Source organism: Olea europaea, unplaced genomic scaffold (assembly GCF_002742605.1).
Source record: "Olea europaea var. sylvestris unplaced genomic scaffold, O_europaea_v1 scaffold236, whole genome shotgun sequence".
Classification (NCBI taxonomy): domain Eukaryota; kingdom Viridiplantae; phylum Streptophyta; class Magnoliopsida; order Lamiales; family Oleaceae; genus Olea; species Olea europaea.
Window position 1 is genome coordinate 125,761 of NW_019241727.1, and position 23,507 is coordinate 149,267.

General features: G+C 35.2%; 2 protein-coding genes and 1 pseudogene across 2 annotated transcripts; 2 read left to right on the forward strand and 1 right to left on the reverse strand.

Annotated features, from left to right (window-relative positions):
* The first annotated feature begins 6 nt into the window (after window positions 1–6).
* Window positions 7–3,425, forward strand: LOC111381724 (annotated as a pseudogene).
* A 7,396-nt stretch (window positions 3,426–10,821) lies between these two features.
* LOC111381687 (probable mitochondrial-processing peptidase subunit beta, mitochondrial) lies at window positions 10,822–19,773 on the forward strand. The gene is made up of 9 exons (XM_023005498.1): window positions 10,822–11,622; window positions 13,188–13,352; window positions 13,482–13,619; window positions 13,715–13,866; window positions 14,253–14,361; window positions 15,485–15,583; window positions 16,755–16,814; window positions 18,607–18,714; window positions 19,380–19,773. Exons 1-9 carry the CDS (start codon window positions 10,966–10,968, stop codon window positions 19,464–19,466), a joined length of 1,575 nt encoding a protein of 524 aa, XP_022861266.1. The 5' UTR covers window positions 10,822–10,965; the 3' UTR covers window positions 19,467–19,773.
* On the reverse strand, window positions 19,486–21,611 carry LOC111381688 (protein ATAF2-like). Its single transcript, XM_023005499.1, has 3 exons — window positions 21,170–21,611; window positions 20,531–20,811; window positions 19,486–20,403 (listed from the first exon to the last, which is right to left on the reverse strand). Exons 1-3 carry the CDS (start codon window positions 21,495–21,497, stop codon window positions 20,269–20,271), a joined length of 744 nt encoding a protein of 247 aa, XP_022861267.1. The 5' UTR covers window positions 21,498–21,611; the 3' UTR covers window positions 19,486–20,268.
* Window positions 21,612–23,507: the final 1,896 nt, after the last annotated feature.

Here is a 23,507-nt window from a genome sequence, read left to right on the forward strand (position 1 = left end):
TTCAATATGAATATACTCACAGATGAGTTATCTGCTTTAGTTCACCAATTTCAGGAGGAATGGCATCTCGCAGCTTGTTCCACATCAAATTACTGAGGAGATAAAGGAAGACTTCCTTTCTACTCATCGGCCATTTACTCAATGTCCCATTTTCAGACGGCCTATATACATCACAAATCTAAGCTCCATACTGTCTTCAAAAAAATCAAATCTTGCCGAAAATTTTGATTACAATCATGATTCCATTAATCTTAATCTTCATTCTCCTTCAATTCTTCAGTTTATCATCACAAGTTACGATTTCATTTACCCCAGAATCCATTTCAAAATCCGGTGATTCGGTTACAATCAAATGGTCCGGCATCGATTCACCTGAAAACTCGACTGGCTCGGAATATATTCTCCGTCAAATTCTTCGAATAAGAATTTCGTTGGGTACTTGTTTCTATCTTCCTCACCCGGATGGGAATCTGGGTCGGGCTCGATTACCCTTCCATTGGTGAATCTACGATCGGATTACCAGTTCCGGGCATTCCACTGGCTGGAGACCGTAGTAAACATGAAGCACATGGACCACGATCACAATCCTCTGCCGGGCACCTGTTGGCGGAATCTGATCGTGTCGGGTTTGAACCGGGTCGGGGACCTGAGCAGGTGCACTTTGCTTTGACAGGTAAGGTGGGGGAAATGCGGGTCATGTTCGTGACCAACGATGGCATGGAGAATTTTGTGAAATATGGATTGACCCGAGAGAATATGGACCGGGTAGTGAGCACCAGGATTGAAAGGTATGAGAAGGAGGATCTCTGTGATACCCCTGCTAATGACATCATTGAGTGGAGAGACCCCCGGTTTAAAAAAACAAAAAGAAAAAGAAAGGTTGAATCCCAAATTTAAGAGCTCTCGCCGTTCCATCTTTAGAATTTTGTGAGGGAGGTAAATCGCAAAATATGCTCCAACAGGTTGGGAAATAAGAGTTGTCTGTACACTGTACCTACAAGAAGTCCAATTTCATGTCTTAGAAATCGAACCCTCACACTGCAGCTGTCAACAAGGCGTGATATAACCTCACTCCTGTTCTTTGCACCCGGGGAGCAAAGACCCTTGGTTTATACATGATGGGATCTTGGTTAATTTGCAGAAAGGAAATAGGTATTATTATTAGGTAATTCTTTAGTCAAAATTCCTGGTAATATTTGTGTGTAACTTTTTAGTAATTTTCTTTGTTATTTGAATGTTTTTGTAGTTTAAAGATTCAATAAGTTTTTGGTTTTTCTTGTACGTTTCTGTTTGAGTTTAGAGGTTAAATTCCTGGAAATCTTAATGGAAAGTAAGGGTCCGTTTGATTGTAAAAAATAAATTGAATTGCTTAGGAAACGAATTCCAATGAATTGAATTGTCGAGAAATCGTTTTTCTGAGAATTGTAAATTATTGTGTTTGATTGATATAATTTTTCATGTGAAAAATGTTGAAATAAAAGCATTTTTTGGTGTTCGTTTGGCTTTATTTTATATAAAAATTGTCAATTAAAAAAATAAAATTTACTAATATTGGGGATGAAATTTGTTTTCATTGCCAAAACCCAAAAAAATAAAATAAAAAAAATCATTTATTTTTTTGTGTTCGTTTGATTTTGTTTTACATGAAATTTGTTAATTAAAGGTAAATATTTTTTTTACGATAATTTTTAAAATTTGTTTTCATTGCCAAAAAATGAAAAAAGAAAAGTTGGAATTCAAGTTCTCACCATTTTGGTGAGAATTGAAATTCTATCAATAGAAGGAAAATGCTAATGTGGCGATAGTTAGTGGAATTCCAATTTCATGGAATTAAAAGGCTATCAAACAAGTCATTTTGTGAGAAAAGGAATTTCATTTCTATTTTCTAGGGGAAACAAGGGCCAATCAAACAGGATCTAATTGTTAAAGTGATTTCTTGTTGATTCAACTGATGAAGATGTGAACTTGTTAGCACTTTGTTAGAAAGTTTAAGAAGTTTAGAGTTGGAGGGGTAACATATAATCAAGAATTTGACTATACTTTTATCGTAACCATGACAGGTTGGTAGTGATTCCGAGGGTTCGAGCACTACTTATAGCTTTGTGTCACCAAACAAGGATTCTAGTGAAACCATTGCTTTCTTATTTGGGGATATCGGTATCACAACCCCATATTCAACTTTTGTCCATACGCAGGATGAAAGCATTTCCACCATTAAGTCGATAAGCTGAGTTATTGAAGCTCTTGATGACAAGCTTAACTTCATCTCCCATATTGGAGACATTAGCTATGCAAGAGGCTACTCGTGGTTGTGGGACAACTTCTTCTATCAGATTGAGCCTGTTGCATCCAAAGTCCCGTATCATGTATGCATTAGTAATCATGAATATGATTGGCCTTTATAGCCTTGAAAGCCCAATTGGGCCAACGGGATTTATGGGGAAGATGGAGGTGGAGAATGTGGGGTGCCCTATAGTCTCATATTCCACATGCTTGGAAACTCCTCAGAGCCTACTGGAACTTGGGCCCCTTCTACAAGGAACCTTTACTACTCGTTCGATGTGGGGGTAGTCCATTTTGTTTATTTTTCTACTGAAACCAATTTCTTTCAAGGTAGCAAACAATACGACTTTTTGAAGCATGACTTGGTATCAGTTGATAGAAACAGGACCCCTTTCGTGGTCGTCCAAGGGCACGGACCTATGTACACAACCAGCTATGAAACAAGAAATGTCCCTCTTAAAGATAGGTTGCTTAAGCACCTAGAACCTCTTCTTGTGAAGAACAAGGTGACACTTGCATTTTGGGGTCATGTGCATAGATATGAACCGTTTTGTCCTGTAAGCAACTTCACATGAGGAAGCTTGGGCACGAATGATGAGGAATGGAAGGTGTTTTCGGTGCACCTTGTGATTGGGATGGCTGGACACGATTGGCAACCACGACGAGACACCCTGACTATTCCCATTTTCCCACAACCAATTCGGTCATTGTATTGTGGTGGTGAGTTTGGCTATGTTCGACTTGTCGCCAATAGGGAAAAGGTCACATTATAATATGTAGGAAACCATGATGGAGAGGTACATGATGTGGTTGAGATCATGTCTTCGGGTTAAGTTCTTAACGGCATCGTTACTGCTGATGGGGTTACAAGAAGGGACAAGGTAGAAATATCTTCATGGTACTTTATGGGTGTCGGTGTACTTGTACTCGGAGCTTTTCTTGGGTATATTCTTGGACTCGTTTTGAGCTCGAGAAAGGATGTTGCTATGGGCAATAGATGGACTCCAGTGAAGAGTGATGAAGCTTGAAATCATAAGAATTGTAAGAAATCCTTCCATTTTGTGAAGCTTTTTGCAGATAGACGAGGTTTGCTCTCAAAGGCAGCATTGAGTGAAGTTATTCGACTGCAGCCTCATGTATTGATAAATTCATAGTTTATAGTTTATTTATGCTACGTACTTATTTGTAGCATATTGGACAAAAAATTTCAACATTTGTGTCATATGTGCAGTCGAATTTATAAGTCCGTAATTTTTTTTTTTTGAAAATGTATTTTCCTGGTAATTTTTTCCTTTTCAATCTCGTAAAATTTCGAAGATAATAGAATTCATGAAACTATTGGTTAAATGCACTTATTTGAATGTATCGCTTTGTGTCTCTGCCTTAGATATGCAATTTTAAGATCTTTCAGGTATATTTCATTTCAGGTGGCTTCATCTTGAAGATGGCTTTAGCGTAGGATCGACTTGTGTCTTTCCGCATAACGAATCCAAGAAACTTGGTTCGAAGACAACCCAAAGAAGGACTTTAGCCTATTATCTTCATTCTGTTGCAACCTTTTGAAGACTACTCTAGCAAACCACAATCAAACTAGTGTGTTGCTCTCCTTATGACTCGATGCTTGTTTGACGTAGATTTATAGCATATACAATTGATAAAAATTAGTGGATCTCATGAAACATATCTTTAAAAATGAAGTTGGACAAAATTGACTAGTTTTTTGGCAAAATGTAGCTCTACAAACAAGCTCTCAATTATATACGTGATCTTATTTAGAAAATAAGGGTCCTTTGATTGTAATGATGAAATTTGGATGGAAAGAAAATGAATTCTAGGAAATTGAATTGTCTAGAACTTGTTTGACTGGGAATTGACAATTAAATGTGTTTGATTGATATAAATTTTCATCGAGAAATGTTGAAATTTTTATCTTTTGGTGTTCGTTTGATTTTGTTTTTCATAAAAATTGTCAACTAAAGGGACAAAAATTGTTAAAATTGCCCAAAAAAAAAAAAATGACTCCATCCCACAAAACCGTGGAATTGGCACTTGTCTGGAGGGAAGTTGGAAAACAAATTCCAGGGAAATTTTTAGCAATCAAACAACGCAAATTGGGTGAAAATGGAAAACATTTTTCATAGAAAATCAAGGCTATCAAACATGGCCTAAGTTCAATATAATTGAATTGTAGAAACTTGATCTTTTGTAAGATCTCATGAATAATGTGACAAAGTTGTTTGAACCCCATTTTTTTTTTCCAAAAAATAATTTTGCAATAATGTTACGATAAAGAATTTGTGGTTAAAAATAAAGAAAAAATTTGGATTTACATGTAATATTATTTTATTGAAAAATTTGTGGATAAAATGAGTCAAATCACTATCAAGAAATGTATTTTGATGAAAAATGGAGATCAAACAAGGGCTAAGTTCTAGTTTGGTTTGGTAAAAATTTATATTTTAGTAAATTTTGATAAAAGTTGATAAAATATTTTGTAAAAAAGTTGATAAAAATTACGTGTCCTATAAAATGTTTGGCTAAAATGAATTTGTAAAAAAGAATCAATTTTAAAAAATTGAGGTTAAACAAGTACTACATATAAAAACATACTCTTCAATAGCTTCGTACATTTGAATCTAAAACAAATTCTCCTAAGATGCCACCGTCAACATATACTGCAATCTTGAGTTCCATACGAGACTTGTAAATCTAGTGCAATGCACCTATAATGCAAGAATTACAATACAATGCTAGAGCACATGACTTATATATATGTTGCATGCTTGTGAATGACATCACGTTAAAATCGCATATATCGTATAGTTCATGAAAACACGACTTTTAAATCATTTCCTTTAGGCCTCTAATAACCATTTTTTACACGCAAGCTATTATATACAAAGCCATCATAGTAACTAATCTATATCGTATACTATACATATAAATGCATCCCGTCTTCTCAAGATTATTCTTCAATCTTTGTGTTCGAGAATAATCTTACCGATCACTATTTTCGCAAACCTAATACCTATGTTTTCAATGACTCAGACATTCCCAATGCAAGAGAAATTATAGAGAAATGATCGAATCTTCGAACATTGCAAACCATATAAGTCATGTTATACTGTTAAATAATGGGCCTTCCATTTTCTCATATTAATTAATGCACATGAAAACATTATGGGAGTTCGGTGCAGAGATATTATCCAATATACATGGAGAATATTTAGAAGCAAGTGGTGGGTAAACAACGAATCAAATTTAGGCTCGTGTTAACAATCCAATATGGAATCTTTCTCTTACACAGATACACATACTTGTTGGGTTGCATGCAGTTGTGAATTTCTGGTTGTGTATTCGAGTGTGAAGAATATGTAACAATTGAGGTTTCAGCATTTTCAGTTTCACGTTCAAGCATTGCCCTGTTCCATACTTTTAGTAGAAACGACTCAAATTGGAACTTTAGATTCAAAAAATCACCCCATTTTCCTAGTGCTTCATTGTGAAGAACGTGGCCAGTGAGAAATAGCAGAAACTCAAGGACCGTCGTGCTTTGGACGAAGAAGGTACAAATAATGGTGCCCGTTATGAAAATTATAGTTTTGTACGGTAAAATTTAAAATTCAAGCTTCAAATTATTGTTTATTTTTTTAATTGCACATAATTTTGACTTCAATTTGATGAGTTCGTAAAGACATCAATAACTTATTATTTATTAGTCCTAAGTTGGTGGCATAAATTCGTTCTCATTTGATTTTAGATGAGTGATTTTGAAATGGAAAATGCACGTTGCCTACGTCCAAAATTTTTCCCTCTTCTATAATACTTGATGTGCTCTAAATATTGTTAACTTTTGCAATGGACTAATAGATTAAAATTTTGATTAATGGTGAAAATAAAAGAATTGTGGAAATGGAAAAAGGGTTCATTAGTTGTCTAAGAAAGGAAGATTAATGTGGACTATATTGAACTAACTTTGAGACTTGGGTAAAATTTATGGACACGGCTCAACCAATTTGAATAGTATCTGAGCATTATGAAATTTGTTTGTGGTTTAGGAGTTGCATTAAATGCTCTGAAGCTGGATTCTGCGTCTATTGCATCAAGTATCATGCTGATTTCACTCCAGCATTCTTTCCCAAACTGTTTGAGCTTCCCAAAGCCTAATGGGCAATTGATGAAAGTATTCGTGACATGCTTATTATAAATTGGAATGCCCCGTATGATTACTACGAAAAGATGGATGTGAAGCAAGCATATTATCTATTAATAGAATATCTTCAGGTTTCCTAGCATCTCGAGCAAATCACTTTCCTTGAAATGCATACAAAAATCCATAATCCTCATATCTGTATCCTTATTATATGTAACAGGGTAGAGCAATATTAAATGCAGTTGGAAAATTTGGAGCTTACCGGTGCTTTGCTGAGGCACTGAGAAAGTTTGGCCATAAGGTTCATGCAACGTTAATGTTTAGCATCATGCAACAAACTAACATGCTTTTCAACATGTATGCCTTCATAGTCTAGTTCTCAACACCTCAAACTCAGTGGGACTATTGCGGAAGTTCGCTCCAAGGATCTCCAAATCGCTGTTTTTGGGGCTCAATCCAACGTACCATTCTCTACCAAATAATCAAACCAACGGGCTCCTATCCACAACCAATATATTCATCTTGTTTGCTATTCAATCTTACCCACAAAGGACAAGAAACAATAATGATTTGTAGCTACAAAAATAAGGAGAAAACACAACAAATGTAGGCTATGAAGGGACCACAAATTATTCAAAGTAATGAATTGATTTTGGACACCAAAAAGGTCGATTTTCACACTTCAAATGGGGCATTCGAAAATTCTCCTTTTGCACACACATATCACACTAGAAAGTGGCTAGGGTTATAGCCTTATAAGTAGTCTAGGATTAGGCTTTAAGTTAGACCTATAAGAGACCTAAACAAGCCAAAATTCAAGTCATCCAAGAGGAAATACAATTGGACTGGGTGGAGCTCATGGACTTAGTTATTGGACTTATTTTATTCATCGGTCTAGATCTATGAAATACATTATCCCACGTTAACATCATAACTGGGATTTATTGGGTATAAAAAAAAACCCAACAATGACAAACTCCCAATTAATTCAAACACAATTGGAAATTTCATTTCCTCAAAGTGTTTAGTATCAAAACTATAATTGGTAAAGAGGTACTAGTAATACTCAAGAAAAATAAGTTTTGCAAATAGCAGGGTGTAAGAAAATCATTTGCCAAGTCAGTGATTGAAGTAAAATTTTCCCATAACTTATCGTGTTTTAACTTATTGTCACCTTTTATTAGTGTGTAACAAAATCTTTACATAAATGTAAACGACATGCCCTAGCATACTGAATCAAGTGCATAGAAGCATCATAAATAATGACAACAATCGTCAATAACAACTAAATTTATTCCACTTTTGCACTGAAAAATGTTGGCTACCTTGGGTTTATAAGATGTTGATGAAACTCTATTCTTATTCTTTGAAAGTGGTTCTTCATCAATATTCTCTTTTCATATTTAACCTACTTTTTCCAACCATGATAGAAATAGGAGTTGGAGTCAGGTGTCAGAGCCGTGTCGCTTCTGAGAGTACCAAATTATTATATGAATCTTGTAGGAAAGCAAAAAAAATGGCTCCCTAGATGCTAAATTAAGCAACAAAAATAAGAAGAAAAGTAAATATGAATGCTTGAAATGTAAAATGACTTTCAGTTCTTATCAGGCTCTTGGAAGACATAGGCCATGTCAGAAAACAAGTATGCCATTTTTAGTCGAGATATGAAACCGATGAGAATAGTTCAGATGGTGCTACTTATTTCAGAACGATCGATAACTTTGGGGAGTTATCTTTTAGAAACTGAAAACCAACAGCTGAAACTTCATCCCTATATGTTGAGAAGAGAATTAAGCCTATGCAAAGTAATGACCATGTGTGTTCGTTTCGCTGCAGGGTTTTTAAGAGTGGCCAGGCTTTAGGTGGATATAAGAGGTCATATTTTATCAATGATCATGATGGAAACAACAGTCGAAATCCAACAAACAAGCTAGAGCTTCCTCATTTACTTGATTTTAATCTTTCAGCTCCAGACAAGGACGAGGATTATGGACATGGCCAGTGGTTCGCATCATTGGTTCGTTATAAAAAACAATAAAAAATAAAAAAATAAAACCATAGGCACAAAGTATTGTATTGTCGGCTTCTTGAAGATACTCTAGTGATAATTTAGTAGACAATGATCCTCGTCATGTTTTGTTTTGAAGATAAGGATGTTATAGGAATTGCAGTTTCGTTGTTGGTATCGACTGTAAGAAGCATCGAAATAAAATGCCTAGATTTTTGCAGAAGTCAAATATATCCATTTGTTTCATTTGTAACACTGATGCTATAACTGACATCTTTTGTTAGTCTTTTCATTATGCACCTGCATCAAAGACTAATTCATTTCATTTTAGATATGTAATTAATGTCCTCCTAGTATGCAATCTCAAGCAGCTCAGTATAGTTCACTTCTCTCGGAATTCTACCATCTGAATAACACTAGAATGATTTGTTTTGAATTCACCTCGATTTTATTACCTTGAATATTTACATATGCTTTATACCATCGAGCACATAACTGCAGTAAGTTAGCCTGCTCTACTTATTACTGGGAGTTTTGGTTTCTAACATTGGAATAGAAGTTTTTGATGGATATAATGAATAGTAAGAAACAACTCGAGTATAAACCAAGCTTAAAAGTTACTTATTTGGAAAGAAAATTATGACTTGACTTAAAAAGTAAGTTTTTGTACATAGAGTATTGTTGACCCCAAAAAGTGTTGCCAACAGATGCCGGACCCACCCGCGCACACGTGAGAGAAGGTCCTACACGTTAAGACACGTGGAAGGTCTAGAACGAACGAATCAGGGGCGTGGGAGTAGCTCAACGACACGGGATGAGAACGTTCGAAATCCGACGGGATGTTCTTAATCAGATTGTACAATAATTACCAATCAAAGTTTGTAAATGTATATCTAAATATGTATGAACTCGTTTGTGCTGCAAGATAATAAGAGAGGGTTGAGTAAAGTATGGTTTCTTGTATTGATTCTTGCATTCGTCCTTCAATGTTATACAAGGAAAGTATTTATAGTGTTACATGTGAAATGACAGCCCTTAGATGAGGTGGCACGTGGCCTCATCTCCTTAATTCAAACATCCAATCCTAGGCATCATCCTAGACTTGTTAGTTTGTTGCGCATTTATTGTTTGTATAGAACCCCCATGCCAGTGATAAGACTTGACATATGTACTCATGATAAACGTTCCACCAATCATTCAAATAAGATCTTTATGTAGAAGATCCCTTGAGAGAGGTGATCGTGGGAGACGTTCCTTTATGGTTCGGAGGCTTCTGCTTCAGGGCTTCGGCTATCTTTGCAGGCCTCAGTATATAGGCCTCGGTATGTAGGGCCTCGACCATGCATGCCACCTCGGCTGAAGTGTCACGTGGCTCGGATTGAGTGGGTCATAGGCCAAGTATGACAACACATAACAAGTATCATGAATCTTTCCTCAACAACCAGAACAAACAATATTGTTTTCTTGTCCATTCTACGCTCTTGACCATTCTATAGTCTATATATTGAATCACTTTCAGATTTCAACCTCACTTCAGATCCAACTTTCTGCCACTAAAGTGTTTAAAGTTTCTCTCCTTCTCTCTCTCTTTTTTTTCTTTGACTTGACAAATTAAGTGTATGTTTGGCAAATCTTAAAAATTTTAAGCATGTCAAACATACTTTTTATTAACACCAATTTACTACTCTATTATAATATTGGTCTAGTAGATTTGGACACCATTTACAAGTATTAGTATATCGAAAATTGACGGGCTGACGCTAAGAGCCCTATTCGATTGATGAAATGAGAGTTTTCTCTTGACAAGTTTATATGAAGCTCAGTCTAATAATTATCCCTACCTCTCATGTTGATAAAGTATGCGCATCGAATCTTATATTAAGATTTGGAAGATAGGACTTAAAATCTACTTACTATCAAGAATTCATGAACAATGACGTTGAGTATTTTGTTGAGGATTTATGCAATTTAGTTTAGGAACGTGATGAATAGCACAATTGAAACACACTGATTCATGATAATTTCAAGATTTGACAATCAATACTTGATTTATTAAGATTGATTTTATCAACATATTCGTAGATCCCGAATAATATCAAATAATTGATGAAAATTGAATCAAATCACGAAAAATTTATTCATTAATTAAAAATCCCTTAAAAGCCAAACAAGCTATTTACACTCAAATCGTGTATTCCTATGATCGCGACTCTAACAAAAAAAGAAGAATGTTACTTATAAATTGATGAGGAGGAAAGATATTGAATAAAAAAATAAATTATATATTAAACTAATAAATGATATACTGACATATGACATTATATAATTGATCGTGAAAAGTTTGACGTTGAATGCCCAAAGAAATTGATGCAGAGAAAACCCTTTCCTACGCTGCTACGTGGCATCCAATCATTGCCCCATTACCTCTGTAAAAAATTCCACCGTGCAGCCCCTTGTCTTTCTTCATCGAGGTTTCTCTCTGAGAACTTCTCTTTGTAGAAAGCTCAAATTCCACGAATCAATGGCGCTTCGCCACCTTCTCCGCCGGGTTAGGGTCGTTAGTCCCGATCCTCACCGAGCTTACGTTGCCCGATCCATATCCCAATCACTCGCCGAAGCCCCTGAAACCTCACTCCCTTCACCGCCACCCCCAGACCGCATGATCTACGATCAGTTAGCTGAAGCCGTGAAATCAAAGCTCAGACGGCTCGAAAACCCCGACTCACGGTTCTTAAAGCACGCATCGCCCTTTCCGGTAACTACTGATCACACACCGATTCTATCCTTGCCAGAAACCAAAATTACGACTTTACCCAATGGTCTCCGAGTAGCCACCGAGTCCAATCTCGCTTCGCACACTGCCACTGTAGCAGTCTATATCGACGCTGGGTCAAGGTTTGAGACTGACGAAACCAATGGCGTGGCTCATTTTTTGGAGCATATGATATTTAAGGGTACTGAGAAGCGGCCAGTGAAGGTTCTGGAGGAGGAGATTGAGAATTTGGGCGGACATTTGAATGCGCACACTTCGCGTGAGCAGACCGCATATTATGCTAAAGTGATGGGGGATGATGTGCCCAAGGCTTTGGATATCCTCGCAGATATCTTGCAGAACTCAGTCTTCGATGAGAAAAGGATCGAGATAGAGCGCCATGTGATTCTCCGCGAAATGGAAGAGGTAAGAATGTTGTAAGGTTGAAGCATTTCTAGTCCTTTGTGTAGAGTTTCCTTAAATCCTTTAACCGGAAAACTTCAAGTTAGTGAAAAGTGCTAACTAGAAAAGACTGAATGGAATGAAACTAGAAAAGTGAAGACTGATAGGAATGGTAATGGGAGAAGATATGTCCGAAATTTTAAATGTTATGAGGAATTAGTATTATGCTACTTCAGTTTTTGATGAAGATTATCAAGAGTGAATTTTTGTGAAGAGAGAGGGAATTCATCACTCAAAGCTATACATCTGTATGAAGATTATACAGCGTGATTATTTATTGATCTATGGTGATGTGTTGGGTGAATATTTGGTCAGTTTGGAAGAAAGGCACACACTTTATAGTTTTTGGGAGTTCAGCTGTCGGTTGTTAGTTGTGCTGTAAAATCATAGTTTTTGAATTTTGAGTGAATGATCCAGTAGATGAAAATTTAGAAAATAACTTGTGCAGAATGACAAAGGTTATCTAAATTAACAATCAAAATGATATGGTCAAATGACGAATTCCAATATTGGAATTTCTATGTTCTAACAACGACGAAATATTTAAAAGGGAGAATCTTTGAAATGGGACTTTTAAATTAGTCTACTGGAATTAACGGCTTCAATGGGTTTTCATTAGCTATACATAATAAACCAATGTGGTATATCCCTATCATAATATATACACAGTTACAATGTTTAGAAAGGATATATTGAGTAGCAGAGTGTGTTAGTGTGTTACTTCATGAGGTGAGACATAAGCCTCCAGATGTATTCTTCAAAAAGTAAGATTATGCTTCAAATAAAGCGAATGGTATCTTGAATATTGATAACAAAATATTTAACAATAAAAGTTTAAGTTGCTAACAAAGAAAATAGATCAATAACATAGCAAATAATAAATCTTTACATTAATGATCAAATGACAGCATTGTACTTGACAACATTGTAAAAGACTATTAAAACTAGAGAACGCCTATTTATGGAAATTATGCACATGTCACATCTTTGATGAAAAAATGAATATGCCTTGGCGAAGTGACATGTTGAAGACATGATTAAACTAAATAAGTTTGGTTCCTCTCTAACAACCGTCAAGGTCATTAGGCTTCAGTTATGCAATCGTAGAAATTTAAGAATTCTGAAATCACAATGCACAATAAACATGGCTATACATTTAACCAAAACTTCTACGCCTCCAGAAAATTTAACAATTGACAATCAAGTGAATCCTATCCACAAAATAATTTGATCTATGGATGATATATTTGTGGTAAAGGTCATAATGCCAGAGAATTATTACCAGGACACATGGATGGGAGGTCACAAGTTTTTGCATCATAGAATTGAGATTTTTAACAGATTGAAGAAGGCATATAAGGTAGAAGTCTACTCATATAATACACCTTTGATACAGTAGATTCTGTGGGTATATATTTATGTTTGTAAGTTTGCATGTATATAAAAATCCATGCGTGCATCTATATGTATTTAACTAGTTAGATCGAGAGTTTAAGAACTAGCATAACCGGTTTAAAACTCTTTGGCAGGTGGGACAAAGCGATGAAGAAGTGATCTTTGACCACCTACAAGCAACAGCATACCAGTACACGCCTTTGGGAAGAACCATTCTTGGACCTGTTGAGAATATCCAGGCAATGACGAAAGAGCATATAAGGGATTACATTTCTACCCACTATGCTGCTCATAGGATGGTACTGTAAAACAAAACTATATGTTCAATGCATCTATCGCAACTCTGTTTCTGTTTAATTCTTTTACCGAAGTGTTGGTCATTCAAGGAGATTATTAAAAGTTGCATGCTTCGTGAATTTTTGCTGCAGGTAATATCAGCTGCTGGAGCTGTTAAGCATGAAGAAGTTGTTGAACAGGTTAAGAAGCTTTTCACAAAGTTGTCTGCTCATCCCACTGTTACATCTCAGTTAATTGCAGAGAATCCAACTATATTCACTGGTTCAGAGGTGGGCGAGCAGTCTTTTTTGACTATATTTTTATGATACATGTTCTGTGTTCATATCTGGGTATTAGCATAATTCGACATCACCATGTAATTTAGGTTCGAATGATTAATGATGACATTCCTCTGGCTCAATTTGCTGTTGCATTCGGTGGAGCATCATGGACAGATCCAGATTCAGTTGCTTTGATGATCATGCAATTGATGCTGGGATCATGGAACAAAAATGCTGGAGGCGGAAAGCATATGGGGTGAGTCCATATTTTTCTTTAGATATCTGTACACATCTATCATGGACTTGGGCCTCTATATATGTACATGTTTGTGCAAGAACGTGCATGTGTTATGATGTATCTATGTATATGTATATCCACACACATATATCTATGTATACGTCCAATCCTATGATAGATGATTTGTCTGTGCATGTGTTATATATGCATGCATGTAGTGACATCAATACTTATATGCCTGCGCGATGGATCCCTCTTGCATCTTTGTGCCTTTGCATGTGATTGGAAGCTAATGGTAGTCATAGACTTTCGGTTTTCTGTTCCTAATAGAGTTTCAAAAAGCCAATGAGACTATTGAGTTTTTTCTTGGGTTTGATGTGCATTTGTTTCAAAATCTTTAACAGCTCCGAACTTGGACAAAAAGTGGCGATTAATGAAGTAGCTGAGAGCTACATGGCTTTTAACACCAATTATAAAGACACCGGGCTTTTTGGTGTCTATGCCGTGGCCAAGGTGAGCCAACTTTTCCAAAAGGCTATTTTATGGGTTTTGAGGAAAGTTCTTGCTCCAAATTTCTTTTATTCGTATGCACTGTATTTTTAAGGATGCTTTGTATTTGACCATTTGTGTTCCCCCAAATCATTACTGAAGGAACAAGGGGGGAAAAGCTTGCTATTTCAATGCATGGTATTAGCTTTTTTTTAACTGGCGAGATGTTTTGCTTGCTTTGGATCATTTTGCAAATGAATAAATGGAGATATAATATGTCATTGCTTGGAAAAACTTAAGGTAAATGAAGCATGTTAAGTTGATGTGTTGGGAAATTAAGTTGGTGAACATCAAAGGAAAAGTAGCTTTGTTCTTTTCTTTTAGAGTATGTGGTAAGTCTAAACAGTTTTAGGCTCGTTTCCTAATCTTGCAATGAAACAATGACTTCTCTTAGTGGAAGGTTTGTATATATATATACATACATACATATACTTATACATATATACATACATTTTTTTTTTTTAATTTGATTATTCAAATTTACTTTTTTAAATAATTCTAGAAGATTAAGGTTAGGATGTGGATAGTGATTTTTGTAGGAAGAACAGTATTTGAGTCATTTGCATGATTAAACCATATCAAAAGTAGCTTTGTCACTAATCCTCCCTTTTTCGTCAAAATAAGAGACGTTTCTTATATATATATATATACATACATACATATACTTATACATATATACATACATTTTTTTTTTTTAATTTGATTATTCAAATTTACTTTTTTAAATAATTCTAGAAGATTAAGGTTAGGATGTGGATAGTGATTTTTGTAGGAAGAACAGTATTTGAGTCATTTGCATGATTAAACCATATCAAAAGTAGCTTTGTCACTAATCCTCCCTTTTTCGTCAAAATAAGAGACGTTTCTTATTATAAGGAAAAAGCTAACTTATTAGCTAAAATATGTAAAAATGAAAAAGTTGTTTATGAGTTTACTTAGAAGGTACGCCAAACAGTGTCCCAAATCAGCCACTAGTGAATGTTACTGTGAACTTCTATCTGCATTGTGGTAAGTCCAGTTGATTACCTGTGAACTTCAGATTAAAATTCCATGACTAACTGTGTATTTTGTGTTTTGCTTCTACTAGCCGGATTGTGTGGATGACTTAGCTTATGCTATTATGTACGAGATAAGTAAGTTATGTTACCAAGTCTCGGAACTTGATGCCATTCGTGCTCGTAATCAGGTATTTCACGGCCCCTTCTTCCTGCATTAGAATCTTTATTTCACAATCAAGTCATGGTTTTGTTTAAAGTATGTAGGCACCCGCTTGTCGAATTCCCTACTTTTTAATTTATTCTTTATTCCATCATGTACTTCTCCTTCATATTACTACATGAGGGTCATTGGTGAAGCATGACACTTGGTTCCCATCTATATTATAGTTACTACTAAATTATAATATTGAATCATGTGGCTCCATCTGGATACATTTCCTTAAGATATATGGAAAAGGTTAAAACTGGCTCTACCGTTGACCTAGAGATGCACATATGGGGCTAATGCAAAAGTGAAAGTAAACACCTTTAGGGTCTGTGCTGAATAGGATGTTTTAGTAATGTAACATTCAATCATTGCCAGATTCAAAAACTTGTACAGATTTGTAGTTTGAATTATGCAGTTCATTATTTAAGTGGTTCGTTCTTTGTACCTACCTTGAGTCAAATATGTTCTGCAGTAAATTATTTGAGTCCTGTGCATTTTGCCATTTTGTTCTCGGAGTTCTACTTCTCATCTTTGGCCAAGAGTCCATGCTTGGTGATTGATGCAAGGACTGTATATTTCGTTTCTTAAATTGTTTCTATAGAAGTCCTCTGGATTGCATACTTCTCTGTTGGAAGCTGTGATTTTTATCTTGGACAAATCTTAACATGGAGGTAGACTATTTGTATGCCTGAAGCTCAATTTAGCACACAACACAACTTAATTCTTACCACCTCTTTTATTTGTTACTACTGTAGCAATGGGGCTAGGATTCATGTTGCATTGCATAATCCCATTGCGCATGCACAAGCTTCACTTTACATTATACTCATTTGAAAAGGAGGAAAGAAATGGCTTTCCACATTGCTGCTCATCCTTTGGGGCTCCATAATTAGGAGTTAAAGAAATGGCTTTCCACATTGCTGCTCATCCTTTGGGGCTCCATAATTAGGAGTTCAATTCATCTCTTTTTTTTCATTATCATTGCATCTGATGTTTTATATGTAACAAATGGAAATTGCTAAAAAAATAAATTTGCTACTTTTTTTATCAGTAAGAAGGAATTGTATTAGTTTTTGTACCAATGATTTACAGTCAGGAGTTCAAAAGAAATGTTGATAGAAGCAATTCACTAACTAATGTACTATTTGCAGCTGAAAACTGCTTTACTTCTGGATGGAACCAGTCCTACTGCTGAAGACATAGGGCGTCAGGTATGATTGCTTTGAATTAATAAAACAATAACAGCTATATAATCATTTAGTATAAATGTCTATGGCTCAATGAAGCAGGCTGAAGTATACTTGTGCTTAAATATGATGGTTCTGTGGTTAATTTCTCTCTCTCTCTCTTATGGCTCAAACTATCTGATAATTCTCTAAACCACTTGACTTGGTATTGTCGCTATAAGCTTGATGGCAGAAATTCAACTCCTTCATTACTGTGTCCAACCTTATGTGTAATTGATTCCTTCGTTCAATATTATTTCTGGCTGTTGTGGATGTAAAGATTGATTATCTGTTGGCGTTATCCGTGGAGCACAACTGCTCTGGCTTTTTAGTAGTATGAACTCAGCTTCAGGGGTTTACAAGTTTCCATCACAATCTTTCTTTTGTTTTTGACTATGCATGGGTGGAAAGTACCATGACCTGAAACCTTTCTTAGATCAAAGCTTAAAGAAATGACCCCGGTNTTACATTATACTCATTTGAAAAGGAGGAAAGAAATGGCTTTCCACATTGCTGCTCATCCTTTGGGGCTCCATAATTAGGAGTTCAATTCATCTCTTTTTTTTAATTATCATTGCATCTGATGTTTTATATGTAACAAATAGAAATTGCTAAAAAAATAAATTTGCTACTTTTTTTATCAGTAAGAAGGAATTGTATTAGTTTTTGTACCAATGATTTACAGTCAGGAGTTCAAAAGAAATGTTGATAGAAGCAATTCACTAACTAATGTACTATTTGCAGCTGAAAACTGCTTTACTTCTGGATGGAACCAGTCCTACTGCTGAAGACATAGGGCGTCAGGTATGATTGCTTTGAATTAATAAAACAATAACAGCTATATAATCATTTAGTATAAATGTCTATGGCTCAATGAAGCAGGCTGAAGTATACTTGTGCTTAAATATGATGGTTCTGTGGTTAATTTCTCTCTCTCTCTCTCATGGCTCAAACTATCTGATAATTCTCTAAACCACTGTGCTTGATGGCAGAAATTCAACTCCTTCATTACTGTGTCCAACCTTATGTGTAATTGATTCCTTCGTTCAATATTATTTCTGGCTGTTGTGGATGTAAAGATTGATTATCTGTTGGCGTTATCCGTGGAGCACAACTGCTCTGGCTTTTTAGTAGTATGAACTCAGCTTCAGAGGTTTACAAGTTTCCATCACAATCTTCCTTTTGTTTTTGACTATGCATGGGTGGAAAGTACCATGACCTGAAACCTTTCTTAGATCAAAGCTTAAAGAAATGACCCCGGTTGTCACAGATTCTGTGTTATTGGAACAATGTAATTCAATGTGAATTTAAAATAGCAGCCTTTTCTCACTATTGCTTTGTTATGGCTATTATGCTCCTGATACTGAAAGCATAGTTTCTCCCATAAAACTGCAATTCTTTTTTTGAGACCAATGAAAGATGAGAATAAATAAGTGAAAATTCTTTATGGAGTCGAAGAATTGACAAACTAAGAGTTACTAGAATGTGTGCATGTTGCTCACCCCTAGTTCAGTATCCCAGCTCTACCACTGCCAGAAAATACAGACCACAAATGAAAGATAAATACAGAAATTTCCTAAACTGAACATCATCACCACTTTTGAAACTTACTATTCAAACCAAAGGCTTTCAACAACTATTTATGGCATAACCTAGTGCATAACTGGTCTACTATATGTTGTGAATGAAAATCAGATACCTGTGCTTTTTTATTTGTATTGGGTTTTGGGATGCAGTACTAAGTGCTACCTTGTGCATTAATTTATTTCTTCTGCAGTTAATTACATATGGGCGAAGAATTCCGTATGCTGAGCTGTTTGCAAGGATTGATGCAGTAGATGCAAGCACTATCAAGCGCGTTGCAAACCGATTTATTTTTGACCGAGTAAGCTCTCTGTTCTTGTGATACCTGTAATTTAAAATGTTCAAATTTGACCAGTTAACAAGTCTTACCTTCCTTAGTATAATCCAAGGTGGTGGAGAGTGTTTCTTCATCAATGCAATAATAGGATTCACAGACCTATTGTATATAGAGAAGAAGCTGATGGAAGTGTATATTTATTTGATGGAGCTGTCCATAACAATTGTTTGGTGTGGGTGGAAAGAAAGAAAGCAAAGGAAAAGGCAGAAGAGGAAAGTAAGAAAATAAAAAGAAGAAAATGGATTAAACTATTTTCTTTCTTTAATTTCGAATAGACAGTGTGTAAATCATAGATCATACTGAGACAAAACGAATGGAGAAATCTATCAACATTTCATTTACTTTTCCTTCCTCTATTACAAATAAAAGACTTTTAAATATATAAAATTACGGCTTGTGGGATTCAAGAAGAAATATCCATGGCACGTGCATGTCTCTTTTAAATTTAAACTATTTAAGAGAATTAACTCTTGATTATACATTACTTGTGGAACAACTCAAAATCAGTAATGTTGGCAAGGGAAATTTATCTTAACCAAGACAATCTTCATCATCTCAATTGACCTTTCTTAGGTGTTATGTTTCTCACGTCCTATGCCTCATAATTTGTCTACCTTTGGTTTTTGCAGGACATTGTAATTTCGGCTAGGGGACCTATTCAGGGTTTACCTGATTATAACTGGTTCAGACGCCGGACTTACTGGCTGCGCTACTAGGTGGTTCATCATTCTTTGCTTTTTTATTTTGTTACCGTTTCCATTTCGAGCTTTTACTTTTGCACGGAGGCTTTTGTTATATATCTCTTCACAAGAGGCGAGTCTAAATAATTTAAGCCTTCTTGTTCTTATCTCCTTGCTTTCAACTAGTTCAAGAAATTACTATGACCAAATTTTTCATTTGCTGGGGGGTAGTGAATAATAAAGCAAATTGATGTATATTGAGAATGATATTAGTTATATAGAGATCTTAGTTCATCTCTCAGGGACAAACAGTTTTAACCATAATAAATGGCTTCATTATTTACATGAAAGAATTTCTATGGTTGGATTTTTTGTGTATAGCACAGCACGACTTGGAGGGCACGAGGTTAACTAGCTAGCCTTGATTTATTATATGGTAGTAAAGGTTCAGCTTGCTATTGGTTTGTACCGCCTTGGCTGAGGCTAGATGAACTCCCCAACTAGGATTTGTTGTGGCTTGATATGTTCACTCTAGTCTTATTAGTGGAGGTCGGCTTACCTGAGAACTTGTTTTACCATGTGTTTGTCTCTGTACATGCTTATATAAGACTACTTATGATGAGGAATCATATCGTCTTTGTGAAAAAATTTACATGACCAAATTTAAAGTAAAATTATGCAGTTATTCATGCCACGTTGAAGATCCAAAAGCCAATTTGTATACAATAAATAGAGCAAAATATGAAATGGTAAATAGAGCTTCTATTGCATTGCTATTCTTGAGAAGGGAATGGTTTTTAAGAATCAATTTCTAAACAGACTGCTAATGATTTTCATCTCAATGTTTCCGTGCACAATAACATTCATCGATGAATATGAATTCATCTTCGAAAAAGTATATATCTTCTTCCATTGTTGAATGTTTCTTGTACCTACTCGTGTCCCGAACTTTGCACACCACGTAGTTTTCATACTGCAATAATTGAAATAAACATCATGAGTTGGAATGCCGAATCGAAACGAAGTCAAACAATACTTAAGTTTGATGACTAAAGGCGCTTCTTTAACCGGGAAAATTCTCGAAAGAGAAAACAACTTACATTGGTCTGAGAAAGATCTTCCATGAAACTGGGATTTATTCTATATTCAGTCATCTTCCAATTGCTATCTTCTCTATTACCTGGCTCTTGCCATACAAATATTGTCTTGAAACCTAAAATTCCACTGTCATTATGAATAGGAATTTCCCTTCCACATCTTCTCCAATAGCCATTAGAAATTGGGCTTCGTATTAATCTTGATCCCTCTAAGTATTTTTGTTGTTGGCGTGTGAAAAAGTATGCTTTGCCTTCTGTTCCATACTTCAGAGTCTCGAATTCTCCTATAAACAAATGCAGCCAAAATTTAATGTCAGGGAAAAAGAAAGTTACCGTGACAATTAGAGTTATATATGACCAAAGTGCAGGATTTTGATAATTTTTGATATCATGAATCCAATTTGGAAAGACCCGTACGCATATTTGGTACATTAGATTAGACTGAACTGCCCGTTTATAACTAAGAACAGCTAAAAAAGGCAAAATAGTATATGGTTTAAGCAAAGAAAGTGCCATACACCTAACATGCTTTGGCCTCGTTTTACCAGGCACTTGAATCTTAGAATATACAGATATGAAACTCTGTGCGAGGATGTTCAGATTTGATGCTTTATGCACCAGAATAAGGAGATTGGAGCTTACCTATTGGTAGCTGTGCAGGATCATATTGATAGAAGTCAATTTCTTTAATAGTGTCCCAAAGAAGCTGTCTTGAGATCTTCTTCATCAAATACTCTTCCAATAATTCAACTGCTGTAGGATGAAAATGGTACCCGCGTGGTAATACAAATTCCTTCTTCGTCGTACTCGACTCATCATTAACTTCTTCAATGAATCGTAAATTCTCTTCATCTTCCTCTCTCGGGTTTTCAAGATTCGGTTCTTCAACTTTTACAACCAATTGCAAATCCTCTCCGAATTCATATCTCATCTTTTGATGTTGCAAGAGAAATCTTGAGCTCATGGCCATGTTTAAGGAAAAACTTCAAGAAAACACCTTAAAAGACTACAATATAAGTTAGCGAACGTTGTACTCTGGCATTGTGGAGTCCTCTATATATATAGGTAAGAGTATCCTTTTGTTAGTAATTATTATTATCTTTTGTCATTAATTAGAATCTGGGAATTATAGTAAGTCTTTTAGAATTATGAAAACCGATGGGGATTACTAATCCTTCATCAGATAGGAAAAGGCCTTTCGCTACTCTCTCATTTACAACGTTAATTCAAAACAAATTTGAGATTAGAATATGGTCTTAGTATAGAAGTCTATATGGAAAAGGAAAGTAATCGTGTCATTGAATTTCGGAATACATAGAAATCTTTCAGAATATTTCTTTATGACAAGACAAACTTTACAAGGAATGATGAATTGGGAGATTAACCCGTAGCCGTCGACTTAATGCGCCGTCGCGACTTCACCGTCGGAAGAAGAAAATTTCTTTCTCACTTTCGAATCGGCTTTTGAAAAAAATCTCACTTTGTACGCATTCTTTTAACATTAAGACAAATTATGTTCACACCACAATTTTTATTTCTTGTACCATTTATTCGTTATGGTTAGAATTCTTAAGCCTTGCTCGTTACAACACTTATGTCCCTAATAGTTTTCATGTCGTTCTTATCCTCAAACTTTACATTAGTTAACATTTTTTGTATGGAACAGGGCATTTTCCTACAGGGGTCTTACCGACCCTCACTGTAGGGGCGGCCCCACATGACAAAAAAAAAAAAATTACGCCGAGGCCTATGCATGTGTTGTTTGGCAAGAGTCTGCAAAACAGACCCTGTACCTGCAGCACCGTCCTTTTTGTATTTGATAACAATTTTATATCTAAAACCAGAAGTTCATTGAAACGGCATAAAACAACTTATTTTTTCATCATATTTTCAAAAAATAAATGAATAAAAAATATGAAAAAAATATTTTTTTCCTCGTTTGAACGCATGAAAACAAAATATTTTAATATAAATCATCATCAAGGATGAAATGTACTGATTAATAAAAGGTTAAAGATAAGAATTCGACAGAAAAGTTAAGATAATAATTGTTATAATGAGCAAAGATTAAAGAGTTTGACTACAATTCAAATGTGGTGTATTAAGTAAAAATTGTAGGGCAATATAACCACTTTAACATGTTTGGGCTTCATTTTAATGACGTTTGGGAAAAAATGTATTTTAGAATAGTAATTTTTTTTGAAGAATGCGATTAATAAAAGGGAAAAAATTTAGGTGAACTTGTAATATTAAAAAGTAAAAAAATTTAGATTTACGTGTAATATTATTTTATTAAAAAAAAAAGGAGGCAAATGCTCGAGTACTTTCCTTCACTTAGTTTCAGACACCTTTCTACTTAAGCCCAAACGAAATCATATTCATTAAGTATTCTAATCTAATTCAAATATTTCAACCCAAGACTCCTACATCTAGGAGGACTCTATCTCAAATATATTACCTAAATTATGATTGGCCTTGTAATTGTAGTACGAATCAAATATCTCTCCTAGGTATGACTATTTGAGATAAGAATATCCAACTGATTTAGTCCTATCGGGGAGTGCACTACTTAATCTTACTAAAAGTGCGCTACCTATCTCTATAAATACAAATGTTTATACAAATGTTTGGATCGTTATTTAGGTACGTCTTTACATACAACTTCAGCATATATCTTTTCGCATAATTTTCCTCTCTAACTTAAACATCGGAGGAGCAACGATGACACACCTCACTGCCTTTTTCTCAATTATCGGAAGGTCTTGTTCATGTTTTTTCTCAGTCCTCATCCTCGAAAAATCGAAAAATACGATTTTTGATAGTATCAGGTAGATCCATAGATTTCATAAACCGCCTCTATTAGCTTAAATTTCCAATTATACCCTTCTCTTATGTTAAATATATTTTTTAGTTTATCTTTTTTCCATATTATTTCATTAAATATATTTGTCAAAACTAACCATTATATTCTCTTGAAAAG